The 22,072-nt window shown below is 39.8% G+C and overlaps 1 protein-coding gene across 1 annotated transcript in view; it reads left to right on the top strand.

Moving 5' to 3' along the window:
- The window catches only part of SLC15A5 (solute carrier family 15 member 5), a 30,410-nt gene extending 24,570 nt beyond the window's left edge, over positions 1 to 5,840 (top strand). The window contains exons 8-9 of the mRNA XM_019288629.3: positions 3,498 to 3,606; positions 5,359 to 5,840. Of these exons, the coding sequence (XP_019144174.2) occupies positions 3,498 to 3,606; positions 5,359 to 5,503 (254 nt within the window). The 3' untranslated portion in view covers positions 5,504 to 5,840. The remainder of the gene's footprint in view (positions 1 to 3,497; positions 3,607 to 5,358) is intronic.
- The last annotated feature ends 16,232 nt before the right edge of the window (positions 5,841 to 22,072 follow it).

The following is a 22,072-nucleotide window of genomic DNA, read 5'->3' on the forward strand; positions in this document are numbered from 1 at the left end:
TTTTCCAACTTGTTCTAAATTTGCTGTAAAATACATAACCAATTCACCTCTAACCAGTAGAAAAATCTGTTTAAAATAATACACCTAAAGGAAATTTGTTTCTTTGTGGTGATTCATGCTATGAAGTATTTCTATTGTTGGTATAAAAATGGAAATCAGGAGCTCGTTGTGGAAAGTTAATTCCCAGTGAGCAATTATCTGTGTGACAAACCAACCTTGTAATTGCCACTTCTGTTGGCAATCTCCATAGAAAAGTAAAGGATGCACAGAGCCCAAAGGCAGTCTCTTTTGGGGGAAAGTGAATTGTTGCATATTGCATGCTGAGTCGAGGATGGGAAGGTGCTGGACTCTTCAAACACAGCGGTGCCCAGGGTTGGAAACTCCAGCAAAACCAAACAGACTGGCCCAGGGGGTCCCTGATGTTCATGGCTGAGAGTAAGATCCTCTAAGTATGAACCCCAAAGGCAGTCAGTGGAGGGTGCTGGAGTCTGCAGACAGCTTGTGGGAGGTGTTAGTAGGGTCGGGGTGAAAGCATCTGAAGGGAGTTTTGGTGCCTGAAACACGTGGGTGATGTTTTAGCACAGATGACTCTTCTCTCAAGGCTTCCTGCAAGCAGAGGAGAGGATTCTCTGTGAAGCGAGTGTAAGTAGAAGTAAATGTAGTCCAGGTTTATCCCCTCTTTCATGGGAAAAAAAAATAAAAAGGAAAATTAATGAAAGAAAAAAGAGTGAGAAGTAATTTTTTTTTGGCTGAAAGTAGGAAATGGTTATATTAATTTTTGCTGCATCCATTGATATATTAGAATGTGTATTGGAAGGATTATAGTCTGGATAACCTTAGGGCTGCTGCCATCCTTGTTCCTCTGTAGAGGAAGGCCTACCCCTAACAAACCCTGTTGTCCCTCTCTGAAAGGAAAAGGAAGCCTTGATCTTACCTCTTGGTTTGGACAGAGCAGGAAACTAGAGGGAAAAGTGTGCTGCTCTATGGCAGCTGGAGCCTTGCCATATCCTATCTGATTTTGTCCCTGCCTTGCTGTTGTTCATCTAGATTTACCAGAGGCTCTCTGGCATTGTCCTGGCCTCCCTGTTTAAACAATGGCAATTCCTGAAAGAAGCAGGGAGGAGGCAGAGCAAGGATCTTTGACCCAGGCCGTGGAGGAGACCCATGGTGTAGCGGGAGTAGAATCCAGATCTCCTGCTTGCTGGGCTGCCCTCCTACCCTCATAGAACCAACAAGCCCAGTTCCAGTGCTTTTATCTGGTGCCTTTATCAGTGATAAGACAGAGGATGGTGCAAATGGACCTTTGAAGCTCAGAAGCAGCAAAATGGTTTTTATTAATTTTTTTAAGTATATGTTTTCTGTTCAGGTTCCACTGTTGATGCCATTCCATTAGGAAGCTCCTGCTGCTCCTGTAGTTAGCCCAGCCAAGGTGAATAACCCAGCAGACAATGTGAGCTCTGCTTTGGCAAGCTGCAGTGCAGACCCCCGTGCATGTTTTCTCTTTCATCGCATCCACATGCTCTCTCTCTGCCTTCTATTGGGCCCTGGGGGATGCAAAATGAAAAACTACTTGATTGTGAATTATGACAGTAAAAGTTTATAAGCTACTAAAATGAAGTTACAGCACCTAGGAGCTCAGTCACTTACAGTGTAAGATGATAGATTTTTAAAACTGGCTCTGAGATAACACTACAAAAGGAAGGGAGCAGGCAGAGGTGTGGTGGTTCTTCTCTGTGACAAGCACAAAGGTAACAGGGCATGGAGACAACTGTGGAGGAGTTTGGGAAAACTGCTGCACTGACAGCAGTCGTTCTCTGTTAATCCCAGGAGAGCTAAAGGCAACAGCTCTGAAAAGAAATGTGTTTACAACTCTGAAATGTGGAGGGAAGAGTAAAATGTAAATACGTGAATGTGTGTTTGGCAGGGTGTAATCTTTTGGTGTCTCTTCTGCGCTGTGGAACTGCTCTTTGTCTCTAATCAGAAAAATATTAATAATCTGAGGATAGCATTCAGTGGGTAAAAGTGGCATTAGTGGCCAAAAGATCTGTTAAGACCATCAGGTTTTTACAATACTGCTGGGGTAAGAAGGCTGGGTTTCCTTCTTCCCCCATCCCAAGGGGTGAATAGCGACACTAGATGGGCAGGATTTGACACCAGACTTTCATGCAGCACAGAAAGGTGACTTTGGGCACATTGATGCTGGTGTAGTTCAGATCCAGAGGTGTGCTTTTAATCTAAATATCTTGATAATCTCCAATTTACATCACAGAATGATCTTGGAGCATGAAAACAACTGAATTCCTTTTAGATGGAACTAAGAAAAAAAAAAGCTCATGTCTAATATGTTCCAGCTGTTAGTGGGAGCTGCTCTGATGTGAACCCTCCTGAGCTGTGGAGAGTGTGGTCATCACATTCTCTGCACCAGCTGTTTCACACCCTGTGTTTGTTCATTAATTGCTAATGAAAACAGTCTATCTGCCTTCTTCAAAGGCAATAAATATCCTGTATTCCCAAATCATGTAAACAGCCATTACAGCACTGTAGAGGTCTCTGATATTCTGTAACTTCAGTTTCTACTGTAACTTTTTTTTTCACCTCGGTTTGATGGTTTTGCTGTAGTTGATTATGGCACTTCAGGTACTGATTGTCTTCAATTGCAGACTGACGGGGCTGGCTTTGTTTTTAACCATTTTGATTTCTATAGTTATTTGCCACCTGAGCTTGTTTGCAGACTGGTTCCAGTGAGCAACACTGAAACCATTACAGCACAAACTGGAGTGCACAGGAATAGACAGGCAGGGAAGCTTCTCAATGTGCATATAGGTGGTACTGTCCTCTGCTGAATGGAGTGCCCAAATGTCCCAGACACTACTGCCAAAAACCCTGGTTGAAAAAGCTCTGATTTGTGTAAATAAACACTGAATGAAGGAAAAGGACACCTTACAGACTCATGGCTAAAGGCAGCTATAAAGAAAGGTAAAGTAAATTGTCAGGTAGTATCTTGGTAATGGAGTGAGTGTTTTTAATGTTTTGAGTTTTAATTTTTTTTCTTAATTTTTATTAAGAAGAGACTATTGAAAGAATGAGAGATACAAGTAAGGATTTCTACAGACCACCTTAATTCTAGCCCTTCCTAAAATGTTCACAGTTGACTTTCATTTAGCTGCGTTCACAAAACAATACAGACAGAAAGTGGTCCAGTCATTACAGCAGTAGCTGTGCAGGATTAGGTTTTCCAGTACACTTCAGATTTATTAGGGAAGTTCTTTAGTTTCTTTAGATCTCTACTGCCTGTCTGCAAAGCAAGAGCAAAAGTACATGGGGCTCAAAAATCCCCAATGGATGCTGTGAGAATGAAATCTGTACCAATACCTATGGGAGGGTCAGAGCACCTGTGGGGATTGTGTCTCACAATAAGTTATCTTTGTATCTTCCATGTGAGCCACATCTCATGCTGCAAGGCAAACTAATTCTGCTTCAAATATCTGCTTTACCAGGCAACTGGTTTCCACACTTGCTGCATGAAGGTAAATTGGAGAGATTCTTCTTCTTCTTGGCTTCCTTAATGATGGTGAACACCCTGGGGTTCTGGACCATTGCACACAGGTACATGTGAGAAAATGGAAGCTTGATGTTTTGTCTGTAGGTGCAGGAAGAAGTTCTTGTAAACTCTGTGAACTAGTGTGTAATAAAGAGTTGCTAGTGATAGATCATATGTGGAAAGAGGTTTCACAGGAAAAATGCGGAGAGGTTTAAAAAAAAAAAGACTGATGCAATTAGCCTTAAATATTTAAGGAGTCTCATTATTATAAAAAGCCTCAAAGAAAGGGAGAGCATCATATTCTTTACAGAAGGGTGTGAATATGTTGGCACGGAGTTTCGAGGGGAGCCTAAAGCTATACTGGCCATGGAACTGAGCTCCACTGCCCTTGGTTTTGTACCAATTTATAGAAAGCATTGCTGTCTCTCAATGAGCTCACATCCTGAGTGTAGGATAGCAGGCAGAGGGGTGGTGAGAAAGCAGCACATCACTGCAGGTTAATGCTGCATGCAGCAGTTTCAACACAACAACCCCCAGATATCTTCTGACACTGGGCATGGGATGGAAGCAACTTCCAGCCAGAGACAACAGGATTTCTCAGCCCCCTCACAGGAAGCAGCTTTATGCCACCTATAGAGCCTAGGTTTAATCCCTGTGTATTGCCTTCGAAATGCAAGGACCTCACAACTCCGGAGCATTTAATCCCCCTTAACTTTCTATTGTCAGCGTTAAAGTAACCCTTCAAGGCAAGAAGAGGGAGGGAAAGCAGCCTGTGCCACCACTGGTGGGAGGGGTCACGTGCAAGTGGCTCTTAGGCTTTGGGAGGCAGTTCTATGTGAATCCTGCAGGAACCTTGATGAAGCAAGGATATGATGATGAGAGCAATAGAAAACTTCCAAGGCCAGTGCGCTTCTGGAACTCTTGACAAAAATATTGCTTTTTCTACTGCATAGAGCACCAGCTTTGCAGCACCAAAGTTTACCGTAGCATCTTGTGGATTATTCCAATGTGATTTCCTTATTTTGAATGTGGGCTGGGTCACAACTAAAAAACGTTTAAGCAACTAAAACATTTCTCCTGCATGTACTTTGTATTCTCCTTATGAAATGGGATTTTATTCTTCTGTAAATTGAAATTTTCATTTGTGACATTTACTGCTGAAAACGAAAAGGTTTTGGTTGTCAAAAAATTAACATAAAATTGGTTTAAACTGAAAAAAAAATTTCCACCACATCTTAACATGTTTTTATGAGGAAATATGTTGACCTCCAATCTTCCTAAAAATAGAAAAACAAACGGTTTAAAAAATTTATTTCAAATCAACATTTCTCTTCAGAATCTCATGGTACCTCATTTTTCAATAAGATAACCAAAACATAAAAGAAATATGGTTTTTGAAGTCAAACGTAATTGTTTCATTTTTTGGTGAATAAGAACCCACAGGGGAGAAAAAAGTGAGGACTATTGAGATAAACACTGATTTAGACATGGGGGGGGAAATCATATTTTAAAACTCTGAATTAGGAAAGATACACTAAAATTTCTTGGGGGGGGGGAAAGCATGTTCATTATTAATTTTTTTTAAAAAGACACAGAACAGGTATTGATAACATCTGCACCCACTTTGGTACTTCTCATCATGAAGTTCTGAAAGGCTCTAGGAAAATGCATGTCATTGTCCTGTTTTTTGGCTGCCTTGAAGTCCAGGATTCGGAAGGCACTATAACTTACAAAGTATTGTCTAATAAACAATGGGTGAAGCTAAAACCTTAAAGGGTGATTATTTTGTTATTTTCCTACTGTATCATCTCCCCCAGATACAACAATCTGCATCAGGATTGCACCAATGAATTCAGAGGATGTCTTCCTGGAGAAAAACTTTTGAAGTATGAAAAAGCCATCAAGCATTATAATGCTGTCCTGGAAAGTTCTCCCATTCTGTCTCCTATGGAGAAAACCTGATAAAATGTCACCCTTGTTGGACTAAATTTTGATTGTGTTATCCACCAGCTCTCTAATGATGAATTACCCAGCGTACTTAAGTGGAACTATGTCCTGGTATTTATGAATTATCTGATGAATAATAATGTTATTATAAGTTAACAAAATAGCATTCTTCATAGGGTTTGGCCTCAAAGGAGGCTGCACTGTCATAATTCACATCAAGGCCAATGAGACCTCACTGCCTGTCATGGCTGATGGAGAGAGGCTTTTAATCTTTATATGGAAACAGGCATGCACATATATTTGTACTAAGGAATGGTTAAAAATTAATAAATGTGCAGGTATGTTTAGCAAATGTCTTTGTGACAGTATCATTTACAAATAATTTTGGAATCTGCTGTTGGCTGGTTGATATTTGCAATGGTGGGAGTCTTGTGTGCTGTTCTGGGCTCTTGCTGATCTACTCCCCAGCCTTTAGCAAGGTGCTCCTTTAAGTTTCCCTGTCAGTGGAATGGACACAGGCATATCAACCTTCTTTGCAAATTGCTTTGAGATCTACCAAAAATACCCTAGAAACAAGATACCAGTCATCAGTCCATAAAGTGTGTCTTGAAATGCTGGATGCTGAGGCATCCAGTCTTATTGGGCAGCAACACTGGGATTTGCCATTCCTAAAGGATGATAAAAAGAAAATTGCTAGTAGGAGAACAGGAGACTGGAATATATTAACATCAAAATTACTAATTGCAGCCCGGTTAAAAGGGGGTGAAGGGAATTAGGGAAAGAAGATTGGGAAAGGGTAGATGCATCTGGAGATGGGGGGAAAAAATTATTGGTAAAATGCATTCCAGTTTAAAGATCCACACAGTGTTAAACACTCCCAAAATTGGCTGATTTTGTTATTGTGGGAGATAATAATCTAACACTTAACATGTCTTTTAAAAGTCATATTACTAAAAAGAGTGATGATGGAAGTGGGGTCTTTTCTGTGATAAGGAAACAAACCCAAAAAAACTAAAGGAGCACTTTGATATCAAGATGTTCCTAACAGAAGGGGCAGCTAAGTCAGAATGCTTGCTAGGTATGAGGAATGCTCTACCGCAGGAGAAGTTACATTAAAAGGATATAATGTACTGAAGGGACACAATTTGTGAGCTGAAACTGTAAAAGAGCTGGTAAAGGAAATCTCTTCTGCACCATTAACCACGCTTAATGCTGTAACTTTAGGCTGGGCATTGTGGGAGTGGGAGAAAAATGTAGTGAATACACCCCTTCCCAGCAAGGGACAGACTTGTTTTCCCAAGGTGGCTCCACAAGCTGGGCTGGAACTGGGGCTGTGAGAGAGGAGAGAAAGCAAAAGGCTGAAGGGTCTATTCTCTGAGGGCACTGGAAAGTGCAAGACAGGCTAATTTCTACATATTTGAGTAAATTTATCCATGACACCTGAGAGTTATTTGCTTGTAAGGTATTATTTTCTAAATCATATTTGTACTGCAATAGACCCAGGCTTAAGCCATGAAAAAAACTAGTTTCTTTCCTGAGAAATTCTTGAATACTTGACCTTTGTCCTTGCACAGAAAAGCTACAAAAACGCTGGCTGGAGTCTGCTGACAGGAGGGATGTGATTGCTCTCAATGCATTTGAGAGTTATATACAAAGGAGAAAAACTGTGTAATAAAGGTGTAAAAATTAAAATTTGGGCCAGTGAAAAGGATTGGGCTGGAGATGCTTTTAACAACTACTGATAAATATTTATTTTTTTAAACTGCAAAAGTAGCAGTGGTTTGGAACCATTTACATCAAGAACAGGAGAACAAGAAACTCTGTTTTAAGGTAAAATGTTTCCTCTGCTGCATTCTCAGGCTGAAAGGCTTCAACCTTCCCGAGACCAGTTTGTTTCTTTTTTTTTTTTTCTCCTCAGAAACTGAAGCATGAGAATAGATGACAGCTGATAACAGAATGCAGCCATTTGAGTTGAATTGTCTGATGAAGATAATTCTGCAAGAAAAAGAGGATTAGTTAACTCCCTGGATAGGACTTGCCTGGCATGCACTCATGCAAGAAAGGCTTTCAGCAATGAAGGAAGCAGTTGGGCAGCTTGCATAAACAGGTACTCTGGAAGACAGTGAGTTAGAATGGGCTTTGGGATGAAGAGTTGACTACTGAAGGCTCGATGCCTTCTTCACACAGACTGGAGAAAAGCTTTTTCTATCAGATTTAATAAAGAGTTTGGCCTTTTAGATGGATGGCAGAAGAAAAGGGAGCACTGGTTGCTGAATTTTGGCTTAGCTCAGTTGGTGGAGCAGAGGAATCTACATGCAAAAATCTGTCAATCAATCTCACTGTTATGACAGAGCAATTTCGCACTTAAAACCAACAGACAGGGATTTTTCTTGAACTGAAGCATCTAGGACTCCAGTCAAAGCTGATGGAATCCTTTGTACATACAGGGCATTGCCTAAATTATATAAGTCTTGTGCCAGCACACAGTGAAATCAGCATAAAGAACTCTAAAGGTTTGGCCTTGACTTTGAAGGAAGCTGCCCTTCACTTCTGAAAAGTTTAGAGACTTTTAACATTAAAAAAACCATTAAAGGACAGAAAAAATAAGGATGTGTGTGCATACAAAGTGATGCAATAAACAGCTGGAAAACGTTAGGAGAGCCTTCTTTTGTTCAGCCTTTTGTTGATATGTGGCAGTTTTCATGGGAGCTAACAAAGCACTCAGATCTGATCGCTTGTGTTTGAGGTCACCTGTTGCCATTCTGCATTGCTCTGCACAAAGTAAATTCAGAATATGCATGCTTTAATCCTCACCATAAAGGTTTATAGTTCTGAAACGTATTGTGGAAGAAGTTGCCTCCTAGAGGAGATTAGGAGTGACCAGAAACATTCCACTTCAGTTTTCTGTTTGATTACTGCCTAAATTTTCTAACTGTTCTCCCAACACAGAGTGGAATTAGTATAAAGAAGTCTAGATTCAGACTTGACTTTGGAAGAAGTTGCTTTTGGGCAGTTCTGGTTATAACTGAATAGGTGCTGTGCTCATCAGAGGTCATTACTAGCCTTGAATAACCAGATGTACTGCTGATTACTGCTGGTACATTTTGGGGGTGTCTTTTTAGTGGTTAAATGCATGTTTTATACTGTAATCACGTACACACATTAAAAAAAAAAAAAAAAAAAAAAAAGCAAGTTCTGTCCCAGACAGTTCATAGACCACCTCAGTTATGCCTAAATGCATGGGACACCATTTTGTGTGCGGGGGGGGGCTGAAGAAAACTCGATGGAAAGGATTAAGATCTCCATCTGTTAAGTTTGCACTGATGATAAAACACATGCTCCCAGTTGGAACAAGATGCATTAAAAGAGCAATTTCACTTCTACTGCCTAGCAACAATGTCATTGAGCACCTGCAATAGTTTAAACATTAAGCATAATTGGCTTTGCTTGACATAAATCTGTAGTTTTGTAAATAAGAGCAGTTGAGTTTCTATGTAATACCAATTAGCTATAAGGAATGCTTTGTTTGCTGAAGCCTGCAGCTTTGTGGAGGAAAGAGGGAGTTGTTAAGGCTCAGCAGTGGTAGTCAGAAGGTAGAACCCAGATTAGACATTACAGAGGCTTTGAGTGTCCTTGTGCAAGTTACTTAATTTGTTTGAATCAGATTCCCTAGGAATGTATGAAAGAAAGAATGACATTCTTTTTTTTTTTTTTTTTTTGTGAAGAACTCTGAGAATGTCTGATCAAAGTACCTTGGGGGTAATTTTACCGCACTAAACTGAGCTGTCTTGTTCTGTGCTTTTCCCTTCTTTTAGTTGAAGTTACTATCGCATCTTGAAAGTTCTTGAAAATTTTCTAGAACCATTTGTTTCTGCCAGTGATGGAGGAAAGAGGTGCATGATCCACTAGACATGAAAATCAGTCTTGTTCAGGTCCTGTGGGAACTGTGAGTGGAAAGGGGAGGTAGGAGAATTCCTTCCTTGTGGCATTTTAGAGTAGAAGTACAGAGCAGAACTAAAGCTTTTAACTTAAGCTTGGTGTCTGTTTGCTATAACATGTACTAGATTTGCCTCGGCAAGGGTAAATGCAGCTACCTTCCAGAGGATGTTTTGATAGTCTGCTTTTTTTTCATCTGAAAAGAAAAGGAAATTCACAAGTTTCCTCGTGATTTCTCTGTTCTGAACAGAATAAAAACTGCCTTTTCCTTTCTACCTTCCCGGTCTCTAGAAAGTCTCACCACAGAAGTCACATTCTGGTGGTGTAGTACTTTAGATTATTCTAGTTTCAACCTCTGTCTGTAACTTTAAATACAGATTTCCTTGAATCACAGAAGGTTGACATCTGAACCTTATGAAGTCTCCTTGTGTGGGTGCTGACTCTTTAAAGTTAATGTGTTCTAATAGTAGTAATAAGAGCAAAAGAAACAGTTCTGACAGGGATTTTTGCGTGTTTTGGAGATATTTTATCTCTACAGAGTGCTGGATGTTGCACCCTAAGACTAGCAAGTTATATTTTGTTGGGAGATACACACTCTCAGAAATAAAATTAGCAGGAAGTTTTTTTAACATACTGTATGACCAGCATCTTTTCCTACTTTGATTTTGTTTGTTTTGTTTTGAGGCTGAATTCTGTTGTTTGTTCTCCCCAGCTTAAATAAAGGAACCGGAGTATGTGCATCTCCAGTTGACTGGGGAGTAGTCCAGCACCTTTCCAAACACCACAATTTTTTGTAGAGCCGAAATATTCTCATTCCTTTCTAACTCACGCCTGAGAAAATGCTCAAGTCTAGAAAATACTGCAGATATTGGCTTTACATTTTTGAGGGTTAGGCTTCTTTCCTGTTAAGATGGGAAACTCCTGTTCAAGTGGTTGCACTGTCACGTCTGGAGGAGCTTAGCTTTGAACAGAGGTTTTGAAACTGAATCTTGAATACCCAGCAGTGTGTGCTGACCAGTTGGAGTTGAATGCAGGTTATACATATTTTCTGGATTCTCCTTTCATTATTTAAATATATATATTCTTTTCCCTTTTGGATCAGAAGACATGTTTTGAAAGCTGAAACACTTAACAAACAATCCAAAAAACCCAATCACCGAGAAGGAGTCAGCAGGGACATCAACAAACCTTAAAGCAGTTGATGTTTGTCCTACCTGCTTTGTAGCCTGGTAAAAAGCATCTTTTGAAACCAGATCCTGAATGGTTTTATTGTCATGCTGTGTGAACTTCAGAAGCAAGATTGCCATGAGAGTGGGGGTAGTAGTCAGAGTAGCACTTAATAAAAAGGCACAGTGAGTTACCTCAGTTTCATTTATTGCATGGTCAATGACTGTGATATGAAGATACTGCCTGTTTAGCTGGCAGGATGGAGCAACCTTTGATAACAAGCAAAATCATAAATTCAAAGCTAATGTTGAATAGTAAACCGAAGGTTACAAGAGGATGCTGCTTGAAAGTGAACCCAGCATTACAAGCAATTCTGAATTTCTTCATCTTGGTTCATAGAGTTTTGTTGTTGTCTTGAAATTGTTCCCTTTTAAAGTGTTCAGGAGAAAAACCTGAGAGATCTCAGTATCATGCTGACAGATGATAACCCCCTCAACAAGCTTTGTCACTGGTTATAAGGAGCTGTCATTTAGTGGAAACGTTCTTTAAACTTAAGCTGTTTGTAAACTAAACTTTAAAGGTGAGAATATTGTGTAACACCTTAACAGCAGAAATATTATGCAGCCTTACATGTTCTGTAAAAAAGAACTAGGGAATGCCTGTAACTTTAAGGAAGAAACTTCATTGCAAAGATACAAATAGAGAAATTGTGCAGGTCTTGAAAAAAAAAGCAAACTGTATGAAGAGGGGAGGGAGGTGATTATTAGCCATTTGAAAATGGTGTTACTTTATTCCTTGAAGCTTTTGATTGCTGCTCTTTGGGATAGGAAATTCATGTTTATGAGAACACATGAGAGTGGAGGGAGTTCTTGTCTGTTAGACTGCACAGGTGTTAAAAAGACTAAACACAGTGGCAGTAAGGGCACACCTAAAGTATATATATTGTACTTAAAAATTTAAATTAAAAAAAAAAAAAAGAAGACCAGAAAAGGGTGCTTTTGTAGTTCTGGCTTAAGTAGTGGAAGGGTATAACTTAGTAAATCCAGTGCTGCTTCTCCTGTCAGTTCCAATGTGAATTACCAGTCAACTGCTTCTTGCCTTTGCAAAGTTTGCTCATCTGATTAATGCCTGAAATGGACTATTCTCTACTCGGTTATTTAAATCAACAGCCTCTGTTTTAGCAAGGGTTAACTAAAGCAAGGTGATTGGGGTTTGTGCTTTTCCCCCAGTTAGCATTTTCAAGCTCTCTTCCTATGCACCCGGTGATTGTTACTCCTACTTTTCAGCATTCTTTACTAAATGGCATTTTCACTTTCTTCAAGCCTTTTCAAGACGCAGTGAGTTCCAAACAATCACTTGCACAGATGTTCATAAGTGTTTTGGGGTGGGTTTGTTTGTTTGTTTGCTTTTCAGGGGGGGTTGCTGCGGGTTTTTTTAGATACTTGTGCAGTTCTGACACAGGCTCAGGCATGTAGATCCTTCAGAAATGCTCAGAGAGAGCGGCCCAATTTAAATTATCTATTGAATGCTGAAACACAAATTGCACATGAAATCCCCAAGCTTCAAGGGTCTCTGGCAGGTCACATCCTACCAGTCAGTCAAACATTTAGTCAGTGCTACCCCCATGCACCTATGAAACTGAGGCTGTTTGACACCTCTGAGAATATTTCTCATGTTAGATCTGTTGTAAATGAGCACATGGTCCAGAATAATTAATGGTAACACTTCAGTCCTTTTTTGACAGAGTTGTGTTTCTCGTGCAGTTTGTGCTGGTCTGTCTATTTAGCTGCAATCAGCCATGCCTGAAAGACAGGAAAGAACAAGACGGACAAGTGTGTCAGTGAGTGAACCTCCTTTCTGTAATTAGAAATGCACAGGGAATAAATTATTCTCTAATTCAAGCTGTCCAGCTCACACTAATAATGACAACTCAAGAAGCAATCTGTTTATAAAAATCAAAACCAAATTTGTGAGACTCCTTAGTGCAAGACAGGATTTACTATGTAGTCTTGTTCTGATTTATCAGGGCTCTAGGAAGGCAGTGTGAGTGTTTGGGGCTGGACTACACAGCCCTTTCAGACACAAATTTTATATCACTGATGACTAGCTAAAACATTAATCAGAGAACAATGTAGCAACTCTGGACCAAATTTTTCCCTGCTAAGTTAATGACTGATAAGGGAAAAATGCCACAGAATAAAGGTATGAATAAACTTGGCCGAAGTCTTGTCTTTATTTTTCTTCTGTGGACACCTTTTAACACTTCTCCATTTAATTGGCATTGGCTTGCATGGGCAAAACCTTTCCTGTGGAGGCACTGGAAAGGACCGTTAGCAGTGCATCAATAATCTCTGTTTTCCTCACATAAGAGTAATTAAACTCTTCCTTCTCTGGGCTGTAGGGCCAAGAGACTGGATGGAATCTTGAACTTTTGTGTCCAAAATATTTGGCTCAAAGGATTTTGACTGTTTCTTGAAATTATTTTTGCTACTATTTTCTCCTAAATTTACAAGTTAGCCATAATTAAGGCCTATGTAATTGTAGCACCTGATTAAGATGCAAAAAGCTGACCACTGAAGAGTTCAGAGCCCTCTTACTTGACTTCAGCTTGGAGTCAAGTGGAGATGTAATGTTTTGAGAGTGAAGGAGGTGCCAGAGAACCAGCTTTCCAACAGTGAGTCTGAAAATGAGAGTGCACAGTTTCCCTTTCACACCTGGGAAAGTAATCAGGTCTCAGGATTAGATATGTTACTTATCCTCTCTGAGAGCCAAAAGCTATAAAGAAACTACTCAGAATTTGAGCAGCTGTCATAAAGAATCCCTGACATTTTTAAGCAATCTCAGATCTTTGGATGAAGAGCCACGATAGTAACTCTACTTTTTGGAAGGCTGAGATGTACACAATGATTTCTGTCTGTCAGACAACATGCTGCAAAAGAGAGTGGTGACTACCAGAAGTCAGCCTAACAGGTAACAATATTTTTTTTATTATTGTGAAATCTCAGCAAATCTCTTTACCCATTTTATTCTTCATAGAAATGTCTGTATTGTGGTCAGCCACTGATCTGAAAGTACAGATGAGATCAAGGGGAGGGAACAAAAGTTATCTGGGTTTTCTGGCACATTTGCGCATATGCATCACTTCAAAACAAGCAGAACAAGCTTGAAGATTCACTGTCCAGCAAGTCAGAGTGCCTAATTAATTTAATTCCAAACCATGAAATTCTCAAATTAGTTTATTATTCAAATATATTCATGTACTTCCCTCCCCCAGGGCTCTCCCCCTAAAAAACCCCTTCCTTTTCAGTGCAGCTCTGTTTTGTGAACATCTGAAATCTGAACAAAAGAGTATCCACAGTGTGTCAGACCAGTCATCCTTCTTACACAGAGAGTGAGGGGGGAAAAATAAAGGACAAAACACAAAAGCCTTCTGAGGAAACCCTTCCAGGAAGCCAAGCTGAAGGAGATACCTTTACTTCTGTGTTTCCGCTTGTCCTGATAGCCTCTGTAACTAATCAGAATACAAACAATAGCTGAACATAATGCTAATTGCCAGTTTGGCATGATCTAGTTTAATGTGCAATTCAGGTACTTGTTCTCAGTTTACATCTGTTTTTAGTATCTTTCTGCTAGTGCTTTTGCTCTTGGGGTTTTTATGCCTTTCATTTTGAAGTCCAAGGTGAAACCAGCTGTGGGCCAGACACTTCACTGATCAGGTTTCTACAAGTAGTAGGAAGGGGATTTCGGATGGAGGAGAGAGAATGAACTTGCACATCACCTTCACAGAGTGCTCACTCTTCAAATATTATTTTGTCTGAGTCTCCGCTGCCCTTCCCTTGGCTTTGTAGTTCAACATCTAACATCAGGGAGCTGTGCTAATGAAAGGAGCTGGGGACAGATCTGGTGCTTTTTGCAGTGTAACCTCTCATTTCAAGAGTGAATTAAGTCATAAGTTATCAGAGCTTGAGCTTTCTAGGTCCACAAAATAGACACGTGGCTGATTTGAAGTTAGCTTTCGAATCCATTTGTAGGAAATTCCTTCTTTTAAAAATAGGATGGGATCTTTCCTTTTTATCATAGCGAGCAAGGCACTTGGGTCTTCTTTGATGGAAGAATTAGGTCTAGCTTTTTGTCACATGGGAAAATAAATAAAAATGAGTTGATGCTTACACCTTGGCTTCTATTCCTTCACATGAACTTAAGCCTCTTGTGACCTGACCTCAAAAGAAGGATGTGTACAAGTAGTCTTCCTAGTGTATTTGGGGGTTTGTTTTTGTTTTCCTTTGCCTTCCCCAGCTTTCATCCACCAGTGCCCTCAAAGCTTTGATATGAGGAGCACCCCAGGGTGTTACAGATGTTCTCCTTGTTTTTTCAGCTCTTTTGGCTGCTTTTGACAGGCAGCTCTCGGTGGCCTTGTGCTGGCATCCCTGCTCCTGCTCACCTTTCCTCTCACCTGTTATGGCACAAGGCTCTTTTTTTGTCTGCCCCATGGCACGCAGTGCTCTAATCCAGGCTTCTTTCACATCTCCTCAGAAGTAATTCTGCTTTCCTGGCTCCCTCTGAGGATCTGTCACCCAGCCTCACTCGGTGTTGCATTATTAACCATCAAGTAGACACTAAGTGAACCTGGTGGAAACTGTATTCCAAGAGTGTGTGCGCGTGACCTGCTGTTCCCCTGGTCTCTGCTCTGCTCCCACGTGTGCATCTGTGTGCAGTGGGAATTCGATTGCTGTAGGAATCGTCGGTGCCCGTGTCCTTGCACACTCACTGCTCTTTGTCAGGTCCCTCGGGTTTGGAACTGCCAGGGAATTGGTGTCTGCGCTGCATTCCAGGAACAGTGGGGACATCCAGTGGTCACATGGGTTATAATTAATTACTCCCGATCCCGTCAGGGAGATCAGATTTCCAAGCTTTCTTGTTTTCTCAGCGTTTGACTTGTTTTTCATCATAGCTCATTATGCTGTAAAGTGTCTGACAGAAGGTTGGGATGACTTGTTTTCTCTCGTCTTTTTCTTCCCCCTATGTGATGTTGCCTCATATCTATCAGCAGCAGAAATCAGGAAGTTGAGTCTCTTGCAGACAAATATCTGGGGATATCTTTTAATTGCTTTTCAAATTGAGGATTTGGAAGAAAGAGTAAAGAAAATATAGCTATTGTTTTGAATGCATAACACTGGAATAACTGGTAAATAAATGTTATTGCTAGTGGTGACAGGGATTTTTTTTTTTTTAAAGTGATGACAAATAATCACAACTTAAACTTTTTATACAACTTTTTCAAATTACCTCATGCATAATGCATGTGCACCTTGGTTCATCTGGTGTCTGTAATGAGGCTGAGAGGAGCTGTCTCCTTCCCTTTTCTGAGCTTGGCAGTGATCAGATTCAGTCCCTGCTCATTGCGGAAGCAGAGCCTCCCATTTTCCCCACTGAGTGGTTTTTTTCTGGAATGATTCTGAACAAGATAGATTTTAAAATACACAAATAAAAATAGACCTGTTCTGTGGTTGTCACAATATAGCATAACTGTGAATTCCAGACCCTTCCATCAGAGGATGGAAGATGTTTCTTATCCTGTCCTGCTAAATTTGTACTGCATGTGTATATATATATATTTAATTTGTTAAATTGAGTTTAATCAATTTAAATTAATTGAATATATATATTTAATTTGTTTTATAGTCATGCAGAGGATCCAACTGTCCTTTGCTTTCTTGGTGACTCCAAAAATGGCACAAGCTGATCTTAGCATCAGGATAGCAAAATGTCTTTCTGCTGTGCATCACTGTGGTCAAATCTATTCCCTCATTTTTTTCAGAAATGTTAAAAAAAAAAAGAGTATGAACCCTCCAGGGATTGAGAGAGCACATAAATATCTTAACTTATTTTAAAATTAATTTATTGTAATCCTGTATAAAACTACATTTCTTTTAGTCTATCTGCAAGTGGAAACACTGCCTTTATTTTGTTGTCAAATTACAAATTAATTTAAACAACACAATTGTTCCTCTGCTGTTTACTGTTCCCACGTTGAGACAAAATTTGTGGAGGCCATGGGAGAAATTCCAGCAAAGGTCACTGGCCTAATCATAAAATGTCTTTAAAAGTTTTATGATCTTTTAATGGAGTGCAGTATGATATTTCCTCCTGGAAAAGATCTAGCTCTGGAACAAAGCCTTCCAAAGGAACACTGCAACTTTGGTACAGCAATTCTTTTCCCTAGGTTTGCATGGTGGCAGTGACCAGCCAAAATGCTTGAATCATTTGTAAAAAATATGATGCACAAATAGAGCAAGAAAGAAGTCATGGATTTTAAATTTTACCTTGGTGGAAGAGTATGGTAATTTCAACAAGGCAAACTCATATAAAGGAAAAATAATTATCTAATATGCATTTGCCTTAAGCAAACTTTATTGAATTACCTCTACTTTATTTGTGAAATAATTGCTTTTTCCAGTGTACCAGGATGGTTAAATTTCAACAAACCCTTAATTTTTCCTGGGTGATGGAGATGGTGGGAATACCAGACTGGAAAAGCTGTGGTGCTCTCTCACTTTCTCTGCTGGTATTTCCCCACGCAAAATCATCTTCAACCCCTGCTTCAAAAGTGTGGATGAACATCTATAAGCTAAACAATGGGTGTGACCGAATTTATGTCAGAAGTGAGCAGTTACAAAGCCTAATTTTTAAAAACAACTTTGTCTATAGGCCAAAGCCATGTGCTTTTTACTGTCTGGTGGAAATCTTTCGAATGTTGAATTGTTCCTACCGATACCAACTTTTGAACGAAATACATTTCAAAGGTCTGAATAAACGCTATGTGCGTGGCCTTTCCGTGTTGCAGTGGAGACTGTTATTATTTCCTCAAAATAAAGTGGAATTCTGGACATTTGGGGGGGTTGTCAGGAAAGCTCTGGGCTGTCCATCCTGTGCAGCGGGCCATTAATCAGCTGAGGAGCAGGGCCTGGGCAGCAGCTCACCTGTGTCCTCCTCCACTTCCTTCTGGAGGGAGCTGCTGCTCCTGCCTGGTGCCTCCCAAGAGCCATCACTAATGTGCATTTGAAGTTCTGCCAAGGGGAAGCGTAGCAGGGTTTGACAGTAGCAGCGGATGTCGTGAGGATTGGGGGAGGGTTTTTTGTTTGTTTTTTTGTTTCTCGAGATGAGCCTTTCCGTTTGCGCTTGAAGTTTTGCTTGATTAATGTATTCATTAAAGAGGAGTGATGGTAATGATTAAACAAAAACATCTTTAAAATGCAGAGTTCATTTCAACCCATTTGGTTTTGTTGCACACAAATTGGATTGGCATTGCATCCTGCACAGCAGGTACTCCACTTGAAATCAAAGACAGATGCTATTATAGGATTAGAAAGGATATCTTGAGGGGTGGAGGAAGAGATTGAGGTTGGGGGGCTTCTGTTGCTTTTTCTTATACTTTTTAGTAACAGTGAGAAATGAGTAATGATAATACTGCTGTTTTGTCTGCCTTGAGTACTAATAATATTGTTTGCTTACAATTAAAAGGAAATAAAAGCTTCGTTGTAACTTGAATTCTGAACAAATCAAGGATACTTAATTGAGATTCTTTCCCTCATAAATAACTAATGGCACCTGAGTCTGTTTGAATTTTAATGCTAAATATCTCTGAATGAAAATATTTGACTGCTGAGTCATGTCAGGCTGCCACTTTTTTATTTTTTTAATTATCTGGCTGACTGTTATGTCTTTTAAGAGCTTCACAAATTACTTAAGCACAGTCTTTGCCCAAATGGAGGCCTGATGAGGGAGCTGCAGCTTGCAGAGGATTGCATTGGTTAAAATAAATGGAATTGAGGCAAGTCTTTTGAAAGAGAGATCTCAAAGATTGAGTTCAACTGCTGAAGGTACTGATCTTCCTCAAATTCACCGCAGCCAGTTGACTGCTGCAACAAGAGGGGAAGGTCTAGGATCATTTCCATGGCTCTGGCAGGACCTTCCAGTCAAAATGCCCATTTGGGCTGCCCTTTAGGAGGAGGTGTGATCTCCAGGAGTCACCAGCACCCTGTGAAAGTCGAGCTCTGGTGAAATATCACCTGGAACACCCAGATCCCATTTGCCACCCCTCTGTAAGCCAGCATTCCCCACAAAACATTTTCAGATTTCTTGGTGTTAAAAATGATCATATCCTCATGCAGGCTTTGGGGCTCCTGACTTGGAATACCTTCCTTGCAATCTGCTGTGCTTAATCATCCGGCATTTCCACACACTGTAGCCTGGCTGGAGCTTGCACTGTTTACTGTTTACCACATTCCATCCACACTTACAGCTTCACAAAATATTTCTAATTTAGTCTCTTTTTAAATACATAATTCCAGGAGCTTCTCCTCTCTCTTGACACTTCAAAGCATCAAAAACCTTGGGCTTTCCCAATGGAACCATGAAATACTTTTTTTTTTTTTAATAGTGTATTATTCTTAGTCAACATTTAGCCTCACCTGTACAAAAGAGAGTTGAAGGGAGGAGCAGCTTGCTGGGAATAGTCACCTTTTTTTAGTGTCACTGTTACTTTCCTGAGTGTGTCCAAAGATTCAGATCACGTGCAGGGTTGGCTTCTCTGTGTTGTTCAAATACCACAGATGGAGAATCTCTAACCTCAGGAACTTGTCGGTGCCTTAGGAAACACTAAAACCAGAATTCTGAGAAACAAGAGGAAAACCTCACGTATCCCAACCAATTGAAATTTTTCTCCAGCTAATGCCATTTGATAACATCACTCTATGTGGTTTGAGTTTTCCCTCAGCTGCTGGTGACTGCTGCCTGTTCTAGATCATGAGAATAATGACTGCACTGGGCCCTTGTTTAGGGTTTAATACCTGGTTTCATTCTGCTGCCTGGCTTGACTTAGTCATTTATGAGCATCTGGGTGTGCCTGAAGGTTGGACTTGATGGCCTAAGATGTCTTTTCCAACCTATCTGTATGATCTATGGAGATTTTCAACCATATAAAGTCCTAACATTGCTATAAGGTTCTGTTTACTATTGCTGTTGGGTTTGGGTTTTTTACAATTCCTACATTTTACCTGTAATGTATATGGTTTACAGAAGACAGGAACTAACCTTAGATTATTATGATCAAAGCAAAGTCAGGTCTGGCATTTTGTCTTTGATGATTTTACTGCAGCAGCAAAATCCTGAAGTTTAGGAATCAAATTATAATTATTGCCCCCAACTCTTACCTGACTTTGCTTTCAAAACTAATCTCTACTGCAGATTTGATCTTGTATTTTTCTCTTCAGGTTTGCCTAGCACTAAGTTTATCTGTGCTCCTTATGAACTCCTAGCTTGGTAGAGTCAATTCTTGATGGGGGTTGGTTTGATTTTCAGAATAAAGGATCTTAACCTATACAGTTCACATAGGCTAGACCGAGGGAATAAATCAATAAATCAATAGGGAAGTGGAGATAGCCTTGCCATCTTCTATTGCATATTTGTGGTCCTGCTTGAGAAACAAACTTTGCCATTTAAGTACATGCAAAGAAATAATTACTTCTTTTGCAGTAACTCCCTCGTTCCAATCTTAAATCAACCTACAGAATCTAGAGGAAGATGTTTTAAAAATGACTAGACACCTGGAAAGCAAAAATATAGGTCATGATTCATAGAGGTGCTTTTTCTAATTCCAATAGTTTTGCACAAGAGTAACTTTGCTTTTTTTGTGCCTCCAGTATTGGTGTATAACCTCTTTAATTGGCTGAGATTTTAAAGAACACTCTAATGAATGTTTGCTTCCCATTGAACTTTTGAGAGAGAGATTTGTGATGCATTCTCTTAAAATCATGAACAGAAAAGCAGTTTGCTTACTCAAAAACAGTATCCCATTGAAGAAAGATGTGGTGTTTATCATTCAGCAATCAACTTAATTGCCTTCCATTATGAAATTGGCTTGGGTTTTTGGGTTTCCGCCATAACAGTTTTTAATAGCACAAATGAATTTTTCATAGAATGAGAATGAAAAACACTTCCAAAATGCTGAATTCAAAGATACATTTTTCCACTGTGCATTCTTCCATGCTCCTGCTGGAAATCATCAAGTCATATGCTGTTATTGCTTGTCAGAAGACCCATCCAGATGGGAAGTCCTTCTATTTTATGTTAGCAGAGGCTGTAGGAAGCCAGAAATAGGGAAGTGGAGACAGTCTTGCCATCTTCCAAAAATGAATACAAGAGGAATGTAATCAACCTCCCAGGAGAACTTGAGAAGTTTTACTGCTTCCTGACTTCAGTAGGAGCTCAGTTCTATCTGTAGAGTCATTCTACTGTGAGCCCTGATCCACTTTTTAATGCTTATTTTCTCCATTGCAGGGGGAGTATCCAACAGGTCAGGCAGCTCCTCTCATCTTGGAAATGATGGCCACACCAGATCCACAGCTGAGAAAACTCAGGAATTAAATGCACAACACCCTGCAGGTGTGGGTGGTTGTATGGATGCAGATCAACAGGGACACTTGGGCAGTTACTTTCTCAAAAATTCTTCTCTCCTTCTCCCATGTTTTTTCTGTTTTCCTCTGCTTGAGAAACTTGTGGTTCCTCTAACATTGGCCTGAGCCCTTATTAACTACAAAAGTTACATCTTAGGGGGCAGCAGAAGTGACAGAAGCAGTACTGGGTCTTTCCTGGAGGCTCTGCTTAGCCAGGTGACGTCACTAAGTATCTGTAAAAAAAAACCCAAGACCAACAAAACCTTTACTTTTATGAAGCTGGAGCACTTTTTGAAGACAAGAATGTGTAGCTCTTTCAGTATGTCTCATATGAGAGCTGTAGGGTCCCTTTCCTATTGGTACAAACAAAAATCTGCTGCTGCTATAAAAGGTTTTCCACACTAGAAGAAGATCTACATTCGTTTATGCTGATTTAAGTGTGACCAGTTGATGCTTGATTGTATCAGAGCTATTTAATTTTAAAAAATAATTGAAATAACCCCTCAGCTTTCTGTGCTGCAAATCAAATTTTGGCTAGCTGTTGTATTTTGCTGCAGGATCTGGTCTTCATAAACAGCATTTCAATGCATATTTCATTATTCTTTTCTGCCTTTCTTGACTCCTAAGGTCTGAATATTAACATATCAGTAGAGTTAATTTTTAGAGCAATTCAGGACACTTTCTAAAAAGAAACATTTTGAGGATGATGTAGGATTAAAAAAAAAAACAACACAGCTTTTCAGTGCTGCTTCTGCTTTGTGAGCATTGATTTCCTGGTTGGATTTGTTGATTGGATTGGGTTTTTTAACTAGTATTTTTTATGCAATTTTTTTTAATACCACTGATCTTCATGGCTGTTATTGTAAGATTATTGCAGAGGCATTTAAAAACCATTTCTAAATAAGATTTTAATTTCCTCATCTCTCTCATGTAAACCGCAGTGATGAAAGCAAACGTTGCTATTGAATTCCATGTTCTTTCTTTCAGATGAAGAGAAAAAAATTGAAAGCTTTACTGGGACAACGTT

This window comes from Corvus cornix, chromosome 1A (genome assembly GCF_000738735.6).
Source record: "Corvus cornix cornix isolate S_Up_H32 chromosome 1A, ASM73873v5, whole genome shotgun sequence".
Taxonomy (NCBI): Eukaryota; Metazoa; Chordata; class Aves; order Passeriformes; family Corvidae; genus Corvus; species Corvus cornix.